Here is a 22,713-nt window from a genome sequence, read left to right as displayed (position 1 = left end):
TTAACTGGGGAGAGCATATTGGTTCAAAAAACGGGAAGAAAGATGCTCCAAAACGAACTTTTAAAATGAAATAAAACTTGAATGGCTTCTGCTGAGAATATGTCACAAAGTTTTGCACATAAACAACAGTCTGAAAACGAATGCGTGTCACCGAAAAATGACAGGTGCTATTTCTGTAACAAAGGAAAAAACAACAGAACAAAAACGTTTAGTACTGCCGATTTTCCTTTTATCCCCCTGGGAGGAACTATAAAATATGCGCGGAAATTTTTATTCGGTAAAGATGAAATTACCCAGAAACAAAACACAACACGAAACGAAAATAGAATAATCGATCTGACAATGTAAGTGTGCAAATTCTATGTTAACACAGATGTCAAACCAACATCGTTCGATGATTTTGTGTTCGCTGAGCGACTCGCATCGTAAAACAAACCTACATGGCGCTACGTGTAGTACGCGTAGTGCTGGCTGAACGAATGACGCAGTAAAACATTGATATAATCTCACATTGCGCTACAGGTTGAACTGGCTAAACGACTCATTATCCCAAACATCGATAGACCCCCATAGCGCTACAGGTACTGGAAACTGAACGCCCGCCTGACGCATCAAGTGATCGCATCAAGTGATCACCATACGTGTATGGAACTGAAAGGAAGGAAAAAGGGGCGGGGCCGAGAGGGTGATGGGTGGGGTGACAGCCAATGAGAAGTGCACGCAAAAGGTAGGCGGGGTTTTAAGAAAACGTCCAGGAACCCGACACTCGAACGGATCCAGTCAAGAGAACTCCACGCACCTCGGTAAAAATCCATCCCGCGACTGCCTGACTGGAAACAAAAACAAGCAACAACAACTACAGTATTGTATGACGTGTGACGCGACAAAACAAAACAACAGCCAGAAACAGGGGGTACAAAACTGACACGGACCGTAGGTGGTCTCTTGATTCCAGCCCCGATAAACGAGGCGACTGACGAGGTGTTTGCGATCTTGAAAAACTCTTGTCACAGCCATCACTGAAGACAACACGAGGAGCACTGAGGGCGGAGGTCACACAGGACCTCGAAGGAACAAGGCCTCAGGACTTCTGTGTCATCGCATTTCCATTTGAAAAAAAAAGAAGGTGGGGAGTAAAAGGTTCGTGTTTTAAAGTTGTGTTGACATTTTGTTGGGCTTTTACTGTCTTCATCATGACAGTCTTGGAAAACATCTTTGCCATGAGAATGTGTTCTTTTCAGCAAAAGTAAAGGATTTTATTTGTTTGATTTGAGAGGAGTGGGTTGTTAATATCGGCCCCCCACCCCCCACCCCCACGCCCGAATTCATTAATTTCTTTATAACATAAAGGTAAATAAAATTAGGCAACAAAAAGCGTCTTTATTTCTTTGAATATGAATTTGGTCTAGTTCGGTTGAGTCACAGGGCTGGAAATGTCAATGAATCTATGTCTGTTCATCGCCAGTGGATGATTGATTGTAGACGGCAGAAGGGGTCTGATAGAGATCCAAAACAGGAAACGATTTGTATTTTGTAGAAACCGTTGTTTCTTTCATGACATGAAATCCTTTCTAATTTTGAGCATAGACACCTAGAATATGTAACAACACGATCTAGATTAGGGGTATAAGAATTGGCAGTTCGTCGTTTCAGAAACAAGACTTGTGATGATGATGATTTGCTCTGTCCACTATGCAGAGTCACTGGAAAATGAAATTCGTTGGGTTTTTTTGTTTGTTTGTTTGTTTGTTTATTTTTGTTGTTTTTTGTTTGTTTTTTTTTTGTTGTTGTTGTTGTTCAGCTCTCGATCGAAGAAACCCCTCAACATTTAAATCTAGTTTACTAATGCCGTAGAATTCCACTGCTGGAAATGTTTCTGTTTCTGTAGAAATCATTTAAATATTTTCGTGAGAATATTCACGTTGATGTGTACTCTGAACTGTGACCCATCACAATGTATTTATGCTTTTGTTACATATATCTATTTAACCCTTCCCTCTTCTGACACATTTTTCGAGACACCAATGCAGAGATAAGATAAGATAAGATAAGATAAGAATAACTTTATTATCTCCAACTGGAGAAATTTGGTCAGGTGCATTATCACAACATAAACAAGTAAACAACATGGGGACCATAACTGTAAAAGCCAACAACAGCCCCTACAAATATTACGAAGATACAAATGTAAAAAATATCGCATACATCGTTTCATACATACATCCACACACTGCAGGTAATAACTAGTATTCTTAATGTAAAAACAGAAAGAATTAAGAAACATTATTTGAATATAATTATAAACATAGCCTACTATACTGCACATTGATTATAATAGACAGATAAGATAAGAATAAAGATGAATTGCGGAAAACTACAACCAGATAATCAGCACACACCCGCACCGCACCCCCCCCCCCCCCCCACCACCACCCACCCCACACACGCGGATAACTTGATTAAACAAGGTGGTTGGACGCTGGACTTACTCTGTGTTCAAATGTGACCAGGGTTCGAATCCCTGACCCGGCATCGTGTCGTGTTGGTGGGAAAAACAGTTGACTTTGATTTTCCTCGCTCTACCGAAGTGTGAATGGATGCCTGACTTTATCCTGGGGTGGGGGTGTGGGGGGTAAAACGGCGGAAAGAGAGGATTGGACCCAGCCTTCCCTCGCTGAGACACAAGACACATGGGATATGAATTCACTGTCTCGATGGCAGCAAGAGGCTATGGAACCTTTAACATAGCCTGTTCATAAAGGGTTGTGGCTTATAATTTTTTTTAATAAACCACCCGAGTACGAGCATGTTCAATAAGAAATAAACACTTTTTATAAGCCCTACAATTTTATGGACAGATGTAAAACCATTCAGAATATCGTACTGGTATTATCACACAAAGATAACTCATGGTTCTCTTATCACAATGACACAAAAATAGTCTATGCTTGAGCCACCTCTGCTTTTCCCTTCTACAAGTTTCACGGGGAAAAAAAACTAAAAAAGGAACTGGCAAGCTATCGAGGTTTAATGTTTCCATGGTCTTCTTAAAATATTCCGCGTTTGGTTTGCTTCTCAGGTTCGTTTATTTATTTAGAGTCTGTTCATTTAAGATGGTGATATCAGACTGAAAATAAATGATAATTGTTATCATTGTTATATTATTATTATTATTATCTGGATTATTATCATTTCTATCATAGTGATGATGATTGTTTTTATTAATTAGAAATCGACATAAATGTAATGATCAGTATTTGCTTCTCAGGATTCGCCATTCTGTGAATGTTTTAATTAGGTGAATCAGCCATACTTGTCGCTCGTATGCAAACCATGTGTGCCGAATTCTGTAACATGGAGTACAGTGAACCATTTTTTTCCCCAACAGCGTCTGCACTTGCCACACTAAATATGTTTTCTTAAAGACCATAGAAATGAAATGTCGACTTCAGGATAAAGATGAAAATACAATTTCGATCCAGTCTGTTGCCTTCTTACTGGCATGTGATCTTTTTTTTTTCTTCCTCCTTGTTAACTCCGTTAATCAATTTTCCTCCCTTGTCTGTTTGTTTTCTCTTCAACTTTCTTTTTTCTTTTTTTCTTTTTTTTTGACTTCGCCTCTCATCAGAATTTAAAACAAATTTTCACAAACCAAGAAACATTCGTATTTCTTTTCTTTTCTTTTTGATATAGATTTCAGACTATAAAAGGCCTTTAAAAAAAACACACCCAACCTTTCAAAAACTGACTTTGAAAACATACAAAAAACAATTTTTTTTTGCAAAACAGACTTTAGAAAAACACTTCCCAATATTTCAACAACAACATCAATAATCACCAGACGTTCAAAGGCCTTGAACACCGTTGCCCAGATACATCGTCCCGATCCAGATCGAGACAGAGGAGGATGAAGCTGAGCAGAGAGATGACTGAGGGCCGGGTCCGCTACCTGCTGGCGGGGTGGGCCATCCTGGAGACCATGCTATTCGGGGGCATCATCAACGGCTGGGCCTCCCTGGTCTTCGTGCTCAAGGAGGACGGGCTGTACGCCCAGCTCTGTCCCTCCCAGACCTTGTCCTCGTCGGACAACGTCACCATGACAACGGTGCTGCCCCACACAGGTAAGCTCTGTCCATCCGAGGCCTTGTCCTCTGACAACGTTACCATGACAACAGTGCTGCTCCCACACAGGTAAGCTCTGTCCCTCTGAGGCCTTGTCCTCTGACATCGTTACCATGACAACAGTGTTGCTCCCACACAGGTAAGCTCTGTCCCTTCCCAGGCCTTGTCCTTGGACAACGTCACCATGACAATGGTGCTGCCCTACACAGGTAAGTTTTGTCTCTCCAAGGCCTTGTCCTTGACGGACAACGTTACCATGACAACGGTGCTGCCCCACGCAGGTAAGATCTGTCCCTTCCCAGGTCTTGTCCTTGTCGGACAACGTTACCATGACAATGGTGCTGCTCCCACACAGGTAAGCTCTTCCCCTCCCAGGCCTTGTCATAGTTGGACAACGTCACCATGACAATGGTGCTGCCCTACACAGGTAAGTTCTGTCCCTCCAAGGCCTTGTCCTTGATGGACAATGTCACCATAACAACGGTGCTGCCCCACACAGGTAAGCTCTGCCCCTTCCAGACCTTGTCCTCTGACAACGTTACCATGACAACGGTGCTGCTCCCACACAGGTAAGCTCTGCCCCTCCCAGACCTTGTCCTCATTGGACAACATTACCATAACAACGGTGCTGCCCTACATAGGTAAGTTCTGTCCATCCGAGGCCTTGTCCTCTGACAACGTTACCATGACAACAGTGCTGCTCCCACACAAGTAAGCTCTGTCCCTTCCCAGGCCTTGTCCTTGGACAATGTTACCATGACAATGATGCTGCCCTACACAGGTAAGTTCTGTCCCTCCAAGGCCTTGTCCTTGATGGACAATGTCACCATAACAACGGTGCTGCCCCACACAGGTAAGCTCTGCCCCTTCCAGACCTTGTCCTCTGACAACGTTACCATGACAACGGTGCTGCTCCCACACAGGTAAGCTCTGCCCCTTCCAGACCTTGTCCTCTGACAACGTTACCATGACAACGGTGCTGCTCCCACACAGGTAAGCTCTGCCCCTTCCAGACCTTGTCCTCTGACAACGTTACCATGACAATGGTGCTGCTCTACACAGGTAAGTTTTGTCCCTCCAAGGCATTGTCCTTGACGGACAACGTCACCATGACAATGGTGCTGCTCTACACAGGTAAGTTTTGTCCCTCCAAGGCATTGTCCTTGACGGACAACGTCACCATGACAATGGTGCTGCTCTACACAGGTAAGTTTTGTCCCTCCAAGGCATTGTCCTTGACGGACAACGTCACCATGACAATGGTGCTGCCCTACACAGGTAAGCTCTGTCCCTTCCCAGGCCTTGTCCTCTGACAACGTCACCATGACAACGGTGCTGCCCCACACAGGTAAGCTCTGCCCCTTCCAGGCCTTGTCCTTGGACAATGTTACCATGACAATGATGCTGCCGTACACAGGTAATCTCTGTTCCTGCCAGACCTTGTCATTGTCGGACAACGTTACCATGACAACGGTGCTGCCCCACACAGGTAAGTTCTGTCCCTCCCATGCCTTGCCCCCCCCCCCCCCCTTTTTTTTTTCTCGTTTTTTCCCCAGAAATGAACTTCTATTCCCTTTCCCCTTACTTTTATCAATCAATACCAATCGATACTGTCCGAGAAAAAACGTTATCTTGTCAAACCCAGTTTGTTTCCAAGAACATCCGAAAGACCCACGATACATGCTTCTGTCAGCACGGCGGAATCCCCAGTCAATAAGACCCCAGGCTTGGTCTTCGGACAACGTTACCATGACCACGGGTCTGCCCCACACAGGTACTTAAGTGCAGTGAGCATCAGTGTTGAGGTATGTACTGAAGCACTCAGCAAGACGGTCTGCTTGTCTTTCGCAATCAAAGATACATGGAGAGTTAGCTCCCTCTCTCATGTAGCTTTTTCCTTTTAATCGATTACAAAAAATGATGACATTTTAATTTTAATATTATGGTCGATTATCAGTTTAGTGTGATATGGCTGCTCTGAAATGTCCATCCGATTACATAACTGGGATTTCTTTCTTTCTTTTTCTTTTTTTCTTTATACTTTCTTACAGCTCTTTTCATCATAACCAGGTCATTTTTTTTTTAATGTCTACACCAGACACATTACAGGATAGTATTACATATTGAAGTACATTTGGAAAAAAGACAACAAATCAACAACTGAAAACAACATAGTAAATGAGAGGGAAAAGAAATGAGAGAGAGAGAGAGAGCGGCCTATCATTTAAATTCATTTTCCCTTCTTTGCCTTTTTTTCTATGGAGTAAAGAACAAAAATGGTGTGTCCTATGGTTACATATATCCAAACATATCAACAACACATGAAATGTTAGAAGAAGGTCTAAATTATTTTAATGCTGTTCATATTCTTAACACACATTCGCCTCATTTCCCCCTAAACAGGAGAAGTGTTGTTTAAAAAAAAACCCACACACACACAAAAAAAAAAAACAACAAAAAAACTTACGATACACAATGTGTAAATACCTGATCCAAGGACACGAGTTACTTCTCTTAATCATCTTTTTTTTAATCGTGAAATGGCATAAAGTGCGCAGATTTCATTAAACAATGATTCACAGAAAAAGAAACTAAAAGAAAAACTAAAAAGCAGTTTTCTGCGCGAAACTGAAGACTCTCTCCCCCCCCCCCCCCCCCCCTCTCTCTCTCTCTTTCTCTTGCATTTTTTTTTCTCTTTTTTTTTTCAATACTCAAGCAACAGAAAACATTGCGTCGTTTTGTTTTGCTGACAATCTCCCGGGACACGCATTAGAACCGTCAACACTTCGCTGCAAAATGGACATCCATAATTGAAAAAAAAAGTTTTAAAAGTAATAAAACAAAATAATAATTATCATTATCATCATCAATTTAAATACCATGATCTTTGGCAATATCCATAATTTTTTTCTCTTAGAAAAAAAGTACACACATATATTCCTCTCTCTCTCTCTCACACACACACACACAGACACGCCGACGCAAGTGGTATGAAATCCACGAACAGTTAGATTTACTTTCTTATTCTTTGTAATCAAGGTGGCCTTTTCCATCCAAGCCTGTATTATAATTAAAAAAATATTGACCTGTGAACGCGTACGTGAATTATGCACGTGGTGCGAAACAGACAATACATTAATGACAAGAATGGAAGAAAAAGATGTTCTAAAACAAACAAACAATCGTCCTTTGAGAGCCATTTAATCTCTTTTCTTTGACTTCTTCTTTGGGGGGAAATGTGTGAGGCTTGCTCGTTTCCGGTTGTTTCGAGTTAGTGAGTTCCCCTTTTTTCATGAGGTTCAGGCACTAGAAGGTCTGCACAAATGTTGACCTGGGAGATCGGAAAAATCTCCACCCTTTACCCACCAGGCGCCGTCGCCGAGATTCGATCCCGGGACCCTCAGATTGAAAGTCCAACGCTTTAACCACTGGGCTATTGCGCCCGTCTCCAAGGGAAACAAATAATGATAATAATAATAATTATTATTATAAAAAAAAAAAGAGGAGAAAACAGTATAATTTCCAAGCCCTTTTGTTTTTACCGTGGGGTAAAATCGGGCTAGCGCGCATTAACCCCGGTGTCTGTGTAGACTAGCCTGGAATGACCTCCGTGGGTTGACTTCGACTGGTCAGAATTGACCGACCCCACCTCCCACCTAGCTGGGATTAACCCCCTCATAATGGATGTGGAGGTCATTCGAGGCCGCTAGCTGGAAATGACACAGTTGGGTAATGGGGGGGTGGGGGTAAAATTGAGGCAAATAACGTTCAAAATAAGAGTCGGAAACCACTGAAAATCAGTTACAACATTTACTAATGGTAATAATATCGTTTCATCTATGCACGGTAAAATGTGTCCATGAATTTAGGACCCTAGAATTGTATTTCATTTTTTGACACAACAGATTTCACTGTGTGAAATTCGGGCTGCTCTCCCCAGGGAGAGCGCGTCGCTTCACAACAGTACCCACCCACTTTTTTGTATTTTTTCTTGCGTGCAGTTTATTTGTTTTTCCTATCGAATAGGACTCATGCATACATGTACACACGAGCGCGCGCAGACACACGAGCGCGCGCAGAAACACCAACATGAACTTCTAAGCAGTCATAATCACAGAGAGCGCGGCGATACCCCACGATTTGCACGAAATCGTCGAGTTGTCAGTGATGTCGTTTCAGCTGGTAAAGTGGATTTCTTAACACAGTACTGGAAAGCTGGACGTTGACAGTTGTTGGGGTGTGTGTGTGTGTTGTGTGTGTTTCGATTGTAGCGGTGGAAAGAGAATATTGGCGATATACATATATATGTTTTTTTACTAACGCGAAAGAAACAAACGGTGAGAGGAGCAAACGTTTCACTTAAAGCTCTTTTGCTCTTTGGGTATGATGTTACTCCTACTGATAAATCGCCCAGGATTTTGTCAAGTGTGTATCTTTACAGTTTCAGTTTCAGTTTCACTTTCTCAAGGAGGCGTCACTGCGTTCGGACAAATCCATACACGCTACACCACATCTGTTGAGCAGATGCCTGACCAGCAGCATAACCCAACGCGCTTAGTCAGGCCTTGAGTGCATGCTTACATATTTGTGTACCTATGAAAGTGGATTTCATTTTACGCAATTTCGCCAGAGGACAACACTCTCGTTGCCATGGGTTCTTTTTCAGTGCGCCAAGTGCGTGCTGCACACGGGACCTCGGTTTATCGTCTCATCCGAAAGACTAGACGCTCAGTTTGATTTTCCAGTCAAACTTAGGAGAAAGGGCGAGAGCGGGATTCGAACCCACACCCTCACGGACTCTCTGTATTGGCAGCTGAGCGTCTTAACCATTCTGCCACCTTCCTCCCTGTGTATCTTTACAGATGTGTGTTGTAAGAGCAGGCTTTCCAATCAAGAACGTTGATTGTGGACACCCATACAGGTGTCCCGAATTTGACTATAAAAAGTATACATGTGGAGTGCACAATAGAATATTGTTATCATCATCATTATCATTATCAGTAGTAGTAGTAGTAGTAGTAGTAGTATCAATGCTTCTGTTATTATATTTCCATTCAACTGCACGTTCCATTAATGTAGGCCAAAATGGACCTAACCCCCTCGAAAAACCGAAACTGAAACTGACTGCCAGCATGGCGATAGAAGTCTGAAACACACTAACCCGATTTTTGAAATGACAATAATAATAATAACACTGAATTATATTTTTAAAAAACAACAGTAATAAAGATTGCATGCAAGGGTCTCAAAATGACCACATTATATTTTTTCATGAGTGTGTGTACGCGCGCATGCATTCATAGATAAGCTTACGTATACCTACGTGAGTGCGTATATGTATGGAACAAAAACCTACTAATTTCTCCCTCCGCTTATCAGCTTGTTACCTGTTTACAGAGGGGCCCCCGGAACCATGTAAAGCGCAAGACGGGAAGCTCAACCTGTGGTTCACCATTGCTGCGGCACTCCGCAATATCTTCGGCATTGTGATCGGATTCCACATCTTCAAATTCGGAACAAGATCCGCCAGACTTTGTGGATGGTAAGCGTCCGTGTTCGACCTTAACAGAGTATGTTTGTTGTAAAAGGCAAATGATTCGTCAGTCTTTCCCCGGTCTAAAGATAAGAATTAAATGACACCGGTAAACATGCGCGTCCTCACGCAAGCAACACACACACACACACACACACACACACATACGTGGAAGTTCTCACATAAGAGCACCTTTGCCCAGAAGTACAGAAATGCGCACTGAGACTGTTTTCTGTCTGCAGGTTTCTCTTTGGAATTGGAGCTTTGATGATGGCGTTTGCAGACGAGTGTAAGTCAGTCATATTGTTTCGAAAGATTTGCAAGCTTTTTTTTTAAAGCCAGCTTAATAGGCTACTGTTAAGGTGAAGTTAAGAAGGGGAATGTGCTGCAGCAAAGGGGTTAAGTGCCGTGCAGGCGCCCACCCCAACTTTAAAGTTAATTTCGTGCAAAAGTGGGGCTGCCGGGCGCATGTAAGATAGTTTACAGCAGTCATTTCCGAGATGTTATTTTTGTGCAGTGGGGATGGGCGCTTATAAGATAGTTTACCGCAGCTATCTCCGAGAAGACAAAAAAAATTAATACGAATAGTAATATATTTAAAAAAAAATATTTTAAAAACACTTTTTGGTTTTCAGCCAACCCCTGGCTGGTGCTGCCTTCACTGCTGACAATGGCGTACGGCGGAGTGACGTTGCTGCTGACGAACGTGCAGATTTCCTGTCTCTTCCCTCGAACTGCTGGTGTCATCGTGACCTTAGTGTCCGGAGCCTTCGATTTTTCGGCCGCCACTCAGCTGGTGGTGAAGGTAAGAAGGGGACTCAGCTGTCAGCTGCTGTTGTTGCCATACACTGGCACACTGACAAACACGCACGCACGCACGCACACACACACGCGCGCGCACGCACACTGTAAAGTCTCTGGTGTTCCCCGCTGTGATCTGGATAAAATGTAGGCACTGGTCACACCTTTTCCCGTAAAAGAGAGAGAGAGAGAGAGAGGAGAATTTAATCATAAACTTCAGAGAAAACTGATTCTTGAAAACACAGCCTTCTATGGGGAAGTTGTTTTTGTAATAATTTTAACACACACACACACACACACACACACACACACACACACACACACACACACACTATAGCACTTATGTAACCATCAGTATTTTTCAAACTTTCCAGTTGTTGTAGTTGTTGTTGATGGGTTTTTTGGGGTGTTTTTTTATTATTATTTTATTTTATTTTTTTATAATCACAACAGCCAAGACCAAATGTTAATCAAGCACTGCCGGTTGATGTCGGCCTTGTGTCAGAGTGACATGTCACGTGTAACGCGTAAGAAAAAAATATTTCCATGGAAGTTTACGGTGCATTATTTTATTTTGGCTGAATATCAAAACAATGGGACACAAATCAGAAGAAAAAAAACTACTGGAATGTTTGTGGTGCCCATAAACATAGAAATCACTCATAAAATGAATTTATAAATATTGGTCAGAATTATATCAACATCCCAATGTTTCCACTGACGAAGAAAAAATATTGGACTGAAACATTTGTTCGTCGTCTTCTTCGTTCGTGGGCTGCATACAACTCCCACGTTCATTCGTATGTACACGAGTGGGCTTTTACGTGTATGACCGTTTTTACCCCACCATGTAGGCAGCCATACTCCGTTTTCGGGGGGTGTGCATGCTGGGTATGTTCTTGTTTCCATAACCCACCGAACGCTGACATGGATTACAGGATCTTTAACGTGGGCATTTGATCTTCTGCTTGCGTATACACACGAAGGGGGTTCAGGCACTTGCAGGTCAGCACATATGTTGACGTGGGAAATCGGAAAAATCTCCACCCTTTACCCACCAGGCGCCGTTACCGAGATTCGAACCCGGGATCCTCAGATTGAAAGTCCAACGCTTTAACCACTCGGCTTTTGGGCTGTTGCCACCGTCGGCTGTAAACGTTTAAAAGCTGACCCTTCTATGGGTTCTCTCAGTCTTTCTTTTATGACCTGTCGGAACATAAGCATGTAACGCCTAACAAAGAAAAGACTCCATCAATATCAAAACAATGCCTGCCATAATGGGTTTATGCAGAGTTTGTAAACATACCCACATCGTGTCAAAAGGTAGTCTTGAGGGCGACGATATAACTCGTTTTTTGTCGCAACAGATTTCTCTGTGTGAAATTCGGGCTGCTCTCCCCAGGGACAGCGCGTCGCTATATCATAGCGCCACCCTTTTTTGTATTTTTTCCTGCCTGCAGTTTTTTTTAAATTTATTTTTCCTATGGAAGTGGATTTTTCTACATAATTTTGCCCGGGACAACCTTTCTGTTGCCGTGGGTTCTTTCACGTGCGCTAAATGCATGCTGCACACGGGACCTCGGGTTTATCGTCTCATCCGAATGACTAGCGTCCAGACCACCACTCAAAGTCCAGTGGAGGGGGAGAAGATACTGGCGACTGTGCCGTGATTCGAACCAGTGCGCTCAGATTCTCTCGCTTCCTAGGCGGACGCGTTACCTCCAGGCCAACACTTCACCATGTTCTATTCCAGATGCTTCACGAGTCAGAACTGGTCAGCAGACTGTATTCCTACGTGGGTCTGGCTGGTCTTCACACCGTCATGATTCTCCTCAGCACTGTCTGCTTCTTCCCCAAAGACATGGTGCTGGCCCCAGACGACAGCCCGCCACCAACCCCGCCTGAACGACCCAGCCTCAGACAGAGGCGAGACTCGCTGTATGACTGGAGTGAAATCAGCGTCCACTCTAATAACCACGGCTTCAGGTGCACGGTGTGTGAAGACGAAATCTCCAATGAGGAGCAGAAAGAGCAACAGGCGACGAATCATTCGGTTAGTTCAGAAGCACATCCACATCTCCCGGAGGAGCATCTGAACGGAAAGCATTGCATTAACGAACAAGAATTCACAACGCTGGACATGAATCGTCTGAACGCTCAGCCAGAGGTCAGCAATGTCATTGAAATGAACACATCCTCTGCCAGTGAGCCTGAAAAAGCGAGTTCGCTCCATACATACGTATCAGGAAGTCATCAGCCCCCATCCAGTCACGCCAAGACGCCATGTTTCCATAGCCAGGGGGGGAGGATGCATGATGTAACGAGCAAACCTAACGTTTTTTCCATCTCTGAGACTCCGGCAAAAGCGCAACAACCATCTGGCATCGACATGACCAACTTTCGCGGAAAATTCGTGAGTATTATTGATGTCGGTCGTCAGCACAGCAAGCTATGGGAGGGCGAAGGAAATGACCGGTGTCAGCAGGAAGCTGTGGGTGTGACAGAAAGCACCATGACCCCAGAGGGTGAAGACGCTGTGAACAACAACGGGAAGGTCCGCGACAAAGGGCATCGTAAGGTGACTCTGCAGCTTGATCCAGAGGACGACTTGTCACCAAGAGGTAATTGTTGTATTGTAAAATTTCATCTCTGTGTCCATTATTTTTTTGTTTAGATATCATGCGTTTTGAGACAGTAAAAGTGGTCCAGATATATCCAATTATGCTATCGTTATCATTATTATTGTTATTATTTTCATCATTTCTCATGATATTTCTTCCGTGTCTGTTTCGTTAATATCTCCCCCCAATGGTCTCTGTTGTTTGTGTGTGTGTGTGTGTGTGTGTGTGTGTGTGTGTGTGTGTGAGAGAGAGAGAGAGAGAGAGAGAGAGAGAGAGAGACTTTTTCTGTCCTGTCATAGATATTGAGAAAGGTAATGGTCACCGATCAATGGTTTTGATCCCAAACAGTGAGCAACGGGGAAGGAGCACGCGAGGAAACTGAAGACGTTGACGATGGGAGACAAGAGACAGAAGGAGAGGGGGAAGGGGAGGGGGAAGAGACGATGTTTCTGACTCTCAAGAGCTGTCTCCGGTCTTGCGTGTACTGGACGCACGTGCTGTGGTTCTCCTTCAACGCTTTGAGACTGGTGGCCTTCTTCGGCTTCATCAACACCAAGCTCACAACCATGTTCAGCGGCGATAAAGACAAAGGTGGGAAGCCTGCATTGGACAAAATCGTAATCTGGTGTTATCGATTAGCAGAGATGACTCCGATGCTTTCGGAATAAAAGTTTCAGGGAATGAGAAATCTGAGGGAAGGTTGGGTAAGGGTGCACCTTTTGCCTGAAATTCCGTTGGGTGTTAACCAGTGGTAGAATCCCAGACTGGGGCGGGGGGGGGGGGGGGGGGGGGGGGGGTACGTTTCATTTTTATTGTTCGCTATATTATCTTATTTGAGCGCGTGTGTGTGCGTGTGTATCTCTGTGTGTGTGTGATTCGGACATGTGTGTTTACACATGCATACATATATCATAATGAAATATGTGTCTGTGCGTGCGCGCGCGCACGTGTGTGTGTCTCTGTGTGCGTGCATGTGTATGTGTTGGGGGGTGCATTTCGTCTGTGCATGCTTTAATGCTTGGTTTTTGATTACGTAGAAGGTATTTTGTACAGTTCGCAGTTTTAGGGTGACTGTTTTGTTCGCACGGAATGGTTTTTGGAGGGTTTTGGAGATTTTTTACATGTGGTTGTGGATTTTGGTGTAGAGTTTTCATTTTTTGTTATATTTTACTCGTGTAATCTGCCTTGGGCATTACTGTATTTTAATGAAAGGCGCATTATAAATAAACTATTATTATTATTATTATTAACTATTATTAAATTGTCCCCAAAGTATGGCGTTTACCCATTCCATGATAAATTAAGAAAGTTGGGGGCGAGAGACAGAGAGATGTAGTTTGGCGTGGTAAGTAGGCTTCGTATACTTTTGTGACTGTATTTGTATTTGTATTTCTTTTTATCACAACAGATTTGTCTGTGTGTAATTCGGGCTGCTCTCTCCAGGGAGAGCGCGTCGCTACATTACAGCGCCACCCATTTTTTTCTATTTTTTTCCTGCCTGCAGTTTTTTTTAAAGTTGTTTCTCCAATCAGAGTGGATTTTTCTACATAATTTTGCCAGGAACAACCCTTTTGTTGCCGTGGGTTGTTTTACGTGCGCTAAGTGCATGCTGCACACGGGACCTTGGTTTATCCGAATGACTAGCGCCCAGACCACCACTCAAGGTCTAGTGGAGGGGGAGAAAATATCGGCGGCTGAGCCGTGACTGGAACCAGTGCGCTCAGAATCTCTCGCTTCCTAGGCGGACGCGTTACCTCTAAGCCATCACTCCCAAACACCCATGATCGTCGGTGCAGTCTGACGTACTTGTAGACGAAGTGGTATACGATTGTGACTGCTGTTCCCCAAATCAGCCATAGTTCATGAATCGTTGTTGCGCAGTGAGCCACTTCACCAACGTGCAAGCCTACTTCATCCTGACGATCATGGCAGTCTGCTGGATCTCTGGAGCAGTGTACGACTGGCAGACATCGCTTTTCCAAGGTTGGAAAATCCCCCACGTATATTTCGAAAACCGCACTGGCAGTGTTGAAGCGTGTATGTGTGCATGTATGTGCGTGTGCGTTTGTGTGCTTTTGCCGCGTGTGCGTACATGCACGCGCGTTTGAATATATGCATATGTGTGTGCTTTTATCACGTGCCTTTTTCTGGAATTTACAATGAAATTGGCAAATATGCCTGTGTAGCATATCAGATAAGAAATAATAAAATATATATATATATTATCAGTGTTGAGCATACTGCTCAGCGGGCATTTGAAACTGTTAAATGCAACAACGATACTACACTTCATATGTCATTTCACTGGTATTTTTCACAACTGGGCTATTTACTTTCTGGCTTTACACGGACAATCGCACACTTAGCCTACTTCAGGCAATTTAGTTAAATTCAGGTTTAACATCGACACCCACTTGCAATTGGAACCGATAAATGTAACAACAATACTACACTTCATCAGTCATTTCACTGGTATTTTTCACAACTGAGCAGTTTACTTTCTTTCATATGGACTGTTACACATTTACGTCAGAATAATTTAGTTAATTTCAGGTTTAACGTCGATCGATACCCTCCTGAGGTCTGGTAACATAACACCACAGCATTAATTAATATCGCGGCACAGGATGGGTATTAAGGTAAACTCGTTGATATTGTAATTAATTTTCCGATCTCCCTGGTCAACATGTTTGCAGACCTGGTTTTGCCTGAACTACCATCGTATGTATACGCAAGCAGATCAAACACGTACGTTAAAGATCCTCTTGAATGTAATCCGTGTCAGCGTTCCGTGGGTTATGGAACCAAGAACACACCCAGCATGCACACCCCCGAAAACGGAGCATGGCTGCCTCCATGGTGGGGTAAAAACGGCCATACACGTAAAAGCCCACTCGTGTACATACGAGTGAACGTGGGAGTTGCAGCCCACGAACGACTCGAAGAAGAAGTGTAGACCAGTGGCTGTTTCCATATTCCTAGATTCAAACATTCCACAGTCGCCCGCCGCGCTGCTCTGTTTGTCTCTGGACTTAAGTTTTGGAATACGTTAACTCTTTCGCTTCCTTGATGTCAGGCCTAAAATTGATTTGAACCCATCTCTTTCCAAAGTTGTCCCTTCTCCCCCTCACCCTGCCTCCGTTCACCGCACCCTACCCCTCACTGCCTCTCATTCCAGTATTTTCTTTCTTTCTTTCTTTTTTAAGCTTTTTACAGCCTTTAAGTAAGTGCAAGTGTTCATAAAGTAATTTTCATCCAGTAGGTTTCTCATTTGATGTATACTTTCATCCCTCCGAATCAAAGTTATAGGTTAGGGTTAGTTATGCGCGCTTGTGTACGACAAGCACTTTGATTGATATGGTTGATATGGATGACTTATATAGCGCCTATCCTCGGTCGGAGACCAAGCTCTAAGCGCTTTACAAACACTGACGGAGTCATCAGTTTACACAACAGGCTGCCTACCTGGGTAGAGTCGACTGGCGGCTGCCATTGGGCGCTCATATTGGGCGCTCGTCATTCGTTTCCTGTGTTATTCAGATGTCAGGCACGCACACCTGCACACTCAGACAACTAACATTTAACATTTTACGTGTATGACCGTTTTGTCATTTACCCCGCCATGTAGGCAGCCATACTCCGTTTTCGGGGGTGTGCATGCTGGGTATGTTCTTGTTTCCATAACCCACCGAATGCTGACATGGATTACAGGATCTTTAACGTGCGTATTTGGGCTTCTGCTTGCGTATACACACGAAGGGGGTTCAGGCACTAGCAGGTCAGCACATATGTTGACCTGGGTGATCGGAAAAATCTCCACCCTTTACCCACCAGGCGCCACCGAGTTTCGAACCCGTAACCCTCAGAGTGAAAGTCCAACGCTTTAACCATTCGGCTATTGCGCCCGTCACTTTGATTTGTCTCTGAGCTCAAGATTTAGCACCTTGTAAGTGACTTCAAATTGTATTATCGTTTGTGTTGGGCAGGGCGCAAGAAAAGCTTTGCGCGTCAGGTTTTACCAGCAGCGCTGCCATTGGCTCTAACGTCGCTGCTGGGCGTGGCCATATCCGCCTGTTGGATGATTGACACCGAGGCTTCGCTTTACGTCATGTTTGCGCTGCTCGTGTTCTACAATGCTTTCATTTTCGGAATCGCCATAAGTTTTCAACTGAGAGTGTGGGTATCAAAGTGAAAGCTTACTGTACGATAATGCAAAATAATGCTGCCTTCGTGAAGAAATACTTGTCATAATCAAGAAGGCAATAACGTGACATACAATTTGATATTGCCGGTTAATAAAGTTGAAGCGGACACGGTAGCAAACTGTGAATCGGGGATGATGTTTAAACGAACAAAGGCGTTATTCATATTTCAAACTTATATTTAATGATATTTCAGAATAAGAAACATTGATTGAGGTTTATGCCAAACCGGTAGATCACAGCCAGTATTTTTGCCCTGTTCAACTAGCGCCAATTTTCCATGATGATGCAACACACACACACACACACACACACACACACACACACACACACACACACACACACACAGATATACACACGCACGCGCACACAGGCTATATACCTACTGTAGTTTACTAAATGAAACAAATCTGTACCCATTTGCATCTGGTTCAGTAGTTGAATTTATTTTATTATAGTTTTAACATGATCAGTCAAACTATCTATCATGTTGCAAATTAACGAATAGAAGAATTAAAGAATCGATTATGCTATAGGCGAAAATATGGGTGGGTGCATGGATGTACGAACGAATGAAGGAATGAACGAACGAACGAACGAACGAACGAACGAATCAATCATTTATGAAATTGATGATGAGTACGTTGATGATGATGGTGACTATAAAATTATGGATTGTTCTTGACGGGAGTAAATCTTTCCCGATTTCTTCTTTTTCTGATTCTCATTTGCTTATTGTCTATTCACTATGAGGTGATTTAGACACGTAGCTTATTTGATTCATTCTTTTCAGCACACACATAGGCTACTAGTCATACAATGAAGGTGGAGAACTAGTGATCGAGGGTTGGACGTGGGGAGGGGTGAATGAGAGGGGGAGGATGGGGGTGGGGGGGGGGATAGACTGACGCACACAGAAAATCAACGTTATTCTCTCTGTCTGCTGATTTTTTTGTCTGCCATCCATGCAGGTTTCCCGAGCGGTACTTTGGAATCCTGAACGGTCTGCTGTCCATCATAGGGGGCGCCTTCTGTTTCCTGCAGTACGCCATCTTCATCTGGTATGACGCGTATCCTGACGGACCCTTTCACGTGAGTTATCTTCCACAGTGGTGATGCGCAACTTTGTGGAAACTTAACCCTTTCACCGCCAGTCAATTTAGAGTATAAAAAACACAGAAAAGACAGCGGCTAAGAATAGCTGGGAATTCCCCCTGCGATGTATAGAAAATATGGCCTGTCCTACCACCGAACATTAAGAACAGTAGATTCATGGATAACAGACCAATGAATGGTCACCTTTCAGTGACATGGGTCCTCTACCACGCCTGTGCATAAATGCGAGCTTGGCGGTGAAAGGGTTAATCCCTTTTGGTTCCTGGGGGATCTCATCATAATATCGACACACGACTGACATATATTCAAAAGCATAACACTCGATCTCATCAACCGTCAGAGCATGATGTTGACCGGCTGGTTGATTGATTGACTCACCGTTGGGTCATATTGGTATAATCGCACTTTAGCACCCTAAATTCAGCTCCAGGGATTCATCCCTACCCACTTTAGCACCCTAAATTCAGCTCCAGGGATTCATCCCTACCCACTTTAGCACCCTAAATTCAGCTCCAGGGATTCATCCCTACCCACTTTAGCACCCTAAATTCAGCTCCAGGGATTCATCCCGTCCCACTTTAGCACCCTAAATTCAGCTCCAGGGATTCATCCCTACCCACTTTAGCACCCTAAATTCAGCTCCAGGGATTCATCCCGTCTCACTTTAGCACCCTAAATTCAGCTCCAGGGATTCATCCCTACCCACTTTAGCACCCTAAATTCAGCTCCAGGGATTCATCCCTACCCACTTTAGCACCCTAAATTCAGCTCCTGGGATTCATCCCTACCCACTTTAGCACCCTAAATTCAGCTCCAGGGATTCATCCCGTCTCACTTTAGCACCCTGAATTCAGCTCCAGGGATTCAGGATGCTAAACCGGTGTAACAGGCCAGACCTTATCCCTGGCTAGTTCTTACCCCGGGTAAGAAGTAGCCTAGGCTATTTCTTACCCCGGGTAAGAACCAGCCTAGGCCATTTCTTATCCCCCCTGGTTGGAATATACCCCCTGTGTCCACTTCGCTCACCCAACCAGTCTGTATCACATTTACACATAAAACATGATGATAATGATGATGGTGATGATTATGATTATAATAACAATACTAACAACAACAACATCATCATCACCACCATCAACAACAACAACAACAACAACAATAATAATAATAATAATAATAATAAAGGGAATGTATATGACTCCTTTCAACACTCCAGCCACGATGCAATTAATGCAAAAAAAGGGATGTTATGATGTTCGTCAAAAACGTGATGTGATGATGTTCGTCCTTCGGATTCGAAGATGACCATGGCTTCAAGAGTCAGATGGAAGATGTGTGTGTGTGTGTGTGTGTGTGTGTGTGTGAATCAGAATCAGATTCAGATGTCATGAAAACCGTGAATGAAAGGTTTATAGACACAACAATAAAGGGAGTGTGTGTGTGTGTGTATGTGTGTGTGTGTGTGTGTGTGTGTGTTCTTTGTCTCTGTTCTTGCTCTTTGATTTTTTTAGTGGAGATACCTTTCTTCAATACCTTCTTTTTCTTTCTTGTTTCTCTTCTGGGTTTTTTCCTTCTTCCCTGTTCATTATCTTAAAAAATTATCGTTTAAAGTTTTATTCATCCTTTCACTCCAGTTGCTTATGGAGGACTGCTATCAAATGATGCTTTTACGCCCAAAAGAAGACATTCAAATACTCAACACTATAACTTAATAAGAAAACGCAAATTTGTTTAAAATAACAATTAGCATTTGAATGTGCAAATTTGATAAATGTATTCATAGCTAACAAATTCCATCTGCTTCCTATGAACCAAAAACAAACAAAAAACGAAAATGAAAACCAACTCCGGAGACAAATATTTTTTCATGCACACGCTTGTCTCGGAAGTCATTATACTTTGTGCATTCCATTATAAGATAGAACTCATCCCCAATCACAGCCATATTACAAACCTTGCAAACTCTCGTGGTATGCCACTACGTCTCCCGCTTTCTATTTCCAACTCAAGATTACTAAGCATAATTCATCAAAAGCAGTCACTGTATATCAGAACGACTGAACGCCTCTAGGAACGAACTTCATGTTCAAAGATAATATCAATTAAAACAGGTGTTCCATATCGAAAATTTTAATTGCAAATAAGACAATAAAAGCCCATTGGTAATAACTATTGTGTGAAATATATTCCTCGCAGTTCACATACCCTTCATTCTAATGTTGTTAATCTTGGCACTCTTCAAATATAAATGTATTTCAGAGAAAAAGAGAGGGGGTACGAAATGGCCCAGGGGATATAAACTGGCCTAGGCCAAACATTACCCCGGGTAAGATGTAGCCCAGGCCAGTTCTTACGGGGGTAAACTCTGGCCTAGACCAGTTCTTACGGGGGTAAATCTGGCCTAGGCCAGTTCTTACGGGGGTAAGATCTGGCCAGGGTAAGATCTGGCCTGTTAAACCGGGATTCATCCCTACCCACTTAAGCACCCTAAATTCAGCTCCAGGGATTCAGGATGCTAAACCGGGATTCATCTCTACCCACTTTAGCACCCTAAATTCAGCTCCAGGAATTCAGGATGCTAAAGTGCGTAAAGCATATTGACTGTTGTACAGTACCCTGGCAGGATGCTTAAGATAATGCTAAGAGTATGCTTCAGGCGACAACGATCGAAAGGCTTGCAGTAAAAATAATATACAGTGACTTTTTTCTGCGTGTGAATGACTGGTGCGAAAGCGCTTTGATTTGTCTCTGCACAAGATTCAGCGCTATATAAATACCATTATTATTATTATTATGCCATTGGCTTGATACTGATATAGACAGATTCCTTTTTGGTTTTGTTTTGTTTTTTGTTTGTTTGTTGTTTGTTCGTTTGTTTGGTCAGTACAATCTGTCGTTCCATGCTGTGTCAACAGGCCGAGATCTTCATGATGACCCTGGTGGTGCTGAGTTTGGTCCATCCTCTATACATCGTCTTCAAATCCGTGGTCTGAGCAGAGTCTTCATGAACAGCGGCGGTAAAAGTGGACGCCAGGAGAGCTGCTTTGCAAACTGAAGTCAGCAAGATCCCCGGAAAGGGTGAAACCTGGAACAGACATTACTGCGTTAAAGGATGGAGCCATTAAGTTCTCATTAGAAAAGTCGCGAAGCAAATGAATAGCAGCCATTGTAACTTTTCAGGCATTTTATTATGCTTTGCTGATATGACGATTTTGTGTGTTTATCAGATATGGACTTTCTGCTACTGCCTCTGCCTCTCTCCCTCCCTCCCTCTCTCTCTGTCTCTCTCTGAATGTCTGTGTTTCTGTCTCTGACGTTTGTCTGACGCCTTTCTTTCTGTGTCTCTGTAGAGTTTGTGTCATAGATTCATACACGTGTACGCTTAAAGCAGGATTAAGAGCAATGCTGAACTGGATTATGATCCACATGAAGTTGGTGTTAGAGGTATCTATGATGGCGTCGCTGAAGCTGAACGAGTATTGCAAAAAGCGCCAAAACCTACAATTTGGGCTCAAGGACAGGGCTGTGATGCATGCCCGGAGGTCGGACACCCAATGACACAGGCTAGATATTGTTCACTCGGCCACCACCACCGCGTGAGCGGAGATCCTTGCTCGCGGGCAGCCTATAGCGAAGTTTTCCCCTGTTATACAAAGCTCGGTAGAAGAGAGAGTATTGTAAATACCCATATGTGTCTGTAGTAAGCCATTGCACAATACTGCAGAAATTATAATTTTATGTCGTTAAACTTTATAAATTTTCAGTTATGATCCACAGCAAACAGTGTCCACGTGGTAAAAGGAGTCTTCAAAATTTTGAAAGGACCTCGACAGGTGAAAACGCCGGACTGCTGTGTGTATATAAGTTTCCAGCTGCGCTCATTAGTATCATTTTCTTCACCCTCCCCAACTCACCCACATACAAACAATATCATATGATGTGAGGTTGTCCGACACCCACTCCTTTTTGTTGTAAGTAAACATTTTACCAGCATTGTCGCATCTTCCGACGGAACGCCCCAACCCCCCCACCCCCCACCCAACCTCCCCCATCGCCCCCTCCGACCCCCTTCCCTCCACACACACATAATAATAATAATGAGAGTATTCATATAGCTCTGAATCTGGTGCGGAGGCAAATCTAAGCGCTTTCACACCAGTCATTCACACACATGCATTGCTCTAAAACTGAAAAAAACAACTAAGGACAAGGAAGAGGTAGGGAAGGGAAGCTATAATGTCTTGTGAAGAGGTGGGTTTTAATGCCAGACTTGAAAGAGCTGAGTGCGGAGACCTGACGAAGCCGGAAAGAGGAAGTT

At 43.5% G+C, this 22,713-nt stretch overlaps 1 protein-coding gene across 1 annotated transcript; it reads left to right on the top strand.

Annotated features, from left to right (window-relative positions):
- The first annotated feature begins 1,040 nt into the window (after positions 1 to 1,040).
- LOC143279351 (uncharacterized) lies at positions 1,041 to 22,388 on the top strand. The gene is made up of 11 exons (XM_076583373.1): positions 1,041 to 1,140; positions 3,873 to 4,121; positions 9,520 to 9,664; positions 9,898 to 9,944; positions 10,291 to 10,460; positions 12,210 to 13,077; positions 13,426 to 13,668; positions 14,959 to 15,060; positions 17,064 to 17,253; positions 18,251 to 18,371; positions 21,311 to 22,388. Exons 2-11 carry the CDS (start codon positions 3,908 to 3,910, stop codon positions 21,386 to 21,388), a joined length of 2,178 nt encoding a protein of 725 aa, XP_076439488.1. The 5' UTR covers positions 1,041 to 1,140; positions 3,873 to 3,907; the 3' UTR covers positions 21,389 to 22,388.
- Positions 22,389 to 22,713: the final 325 nt, after the last annotated feature.

Source organism: Babylonia areolata, chromosome 2 (assembly GCF_041734735.1).
Source record: "Babylonia areolata isolate BAREFJ2019XMU chromosome 2, ASM4173473v1, whole genome shotgun sequence".
NCBI classification, from domain to species: domain Eukaryota; kingdom Metazoa; phylum Mollusca; class Gastropoda; order Neogastropoda; family Buccinidae; genus Babylonia; species Babylonia areolata.
This window is presented reverse-complemented; position numbering and strand designations above follow the sequence as displayed.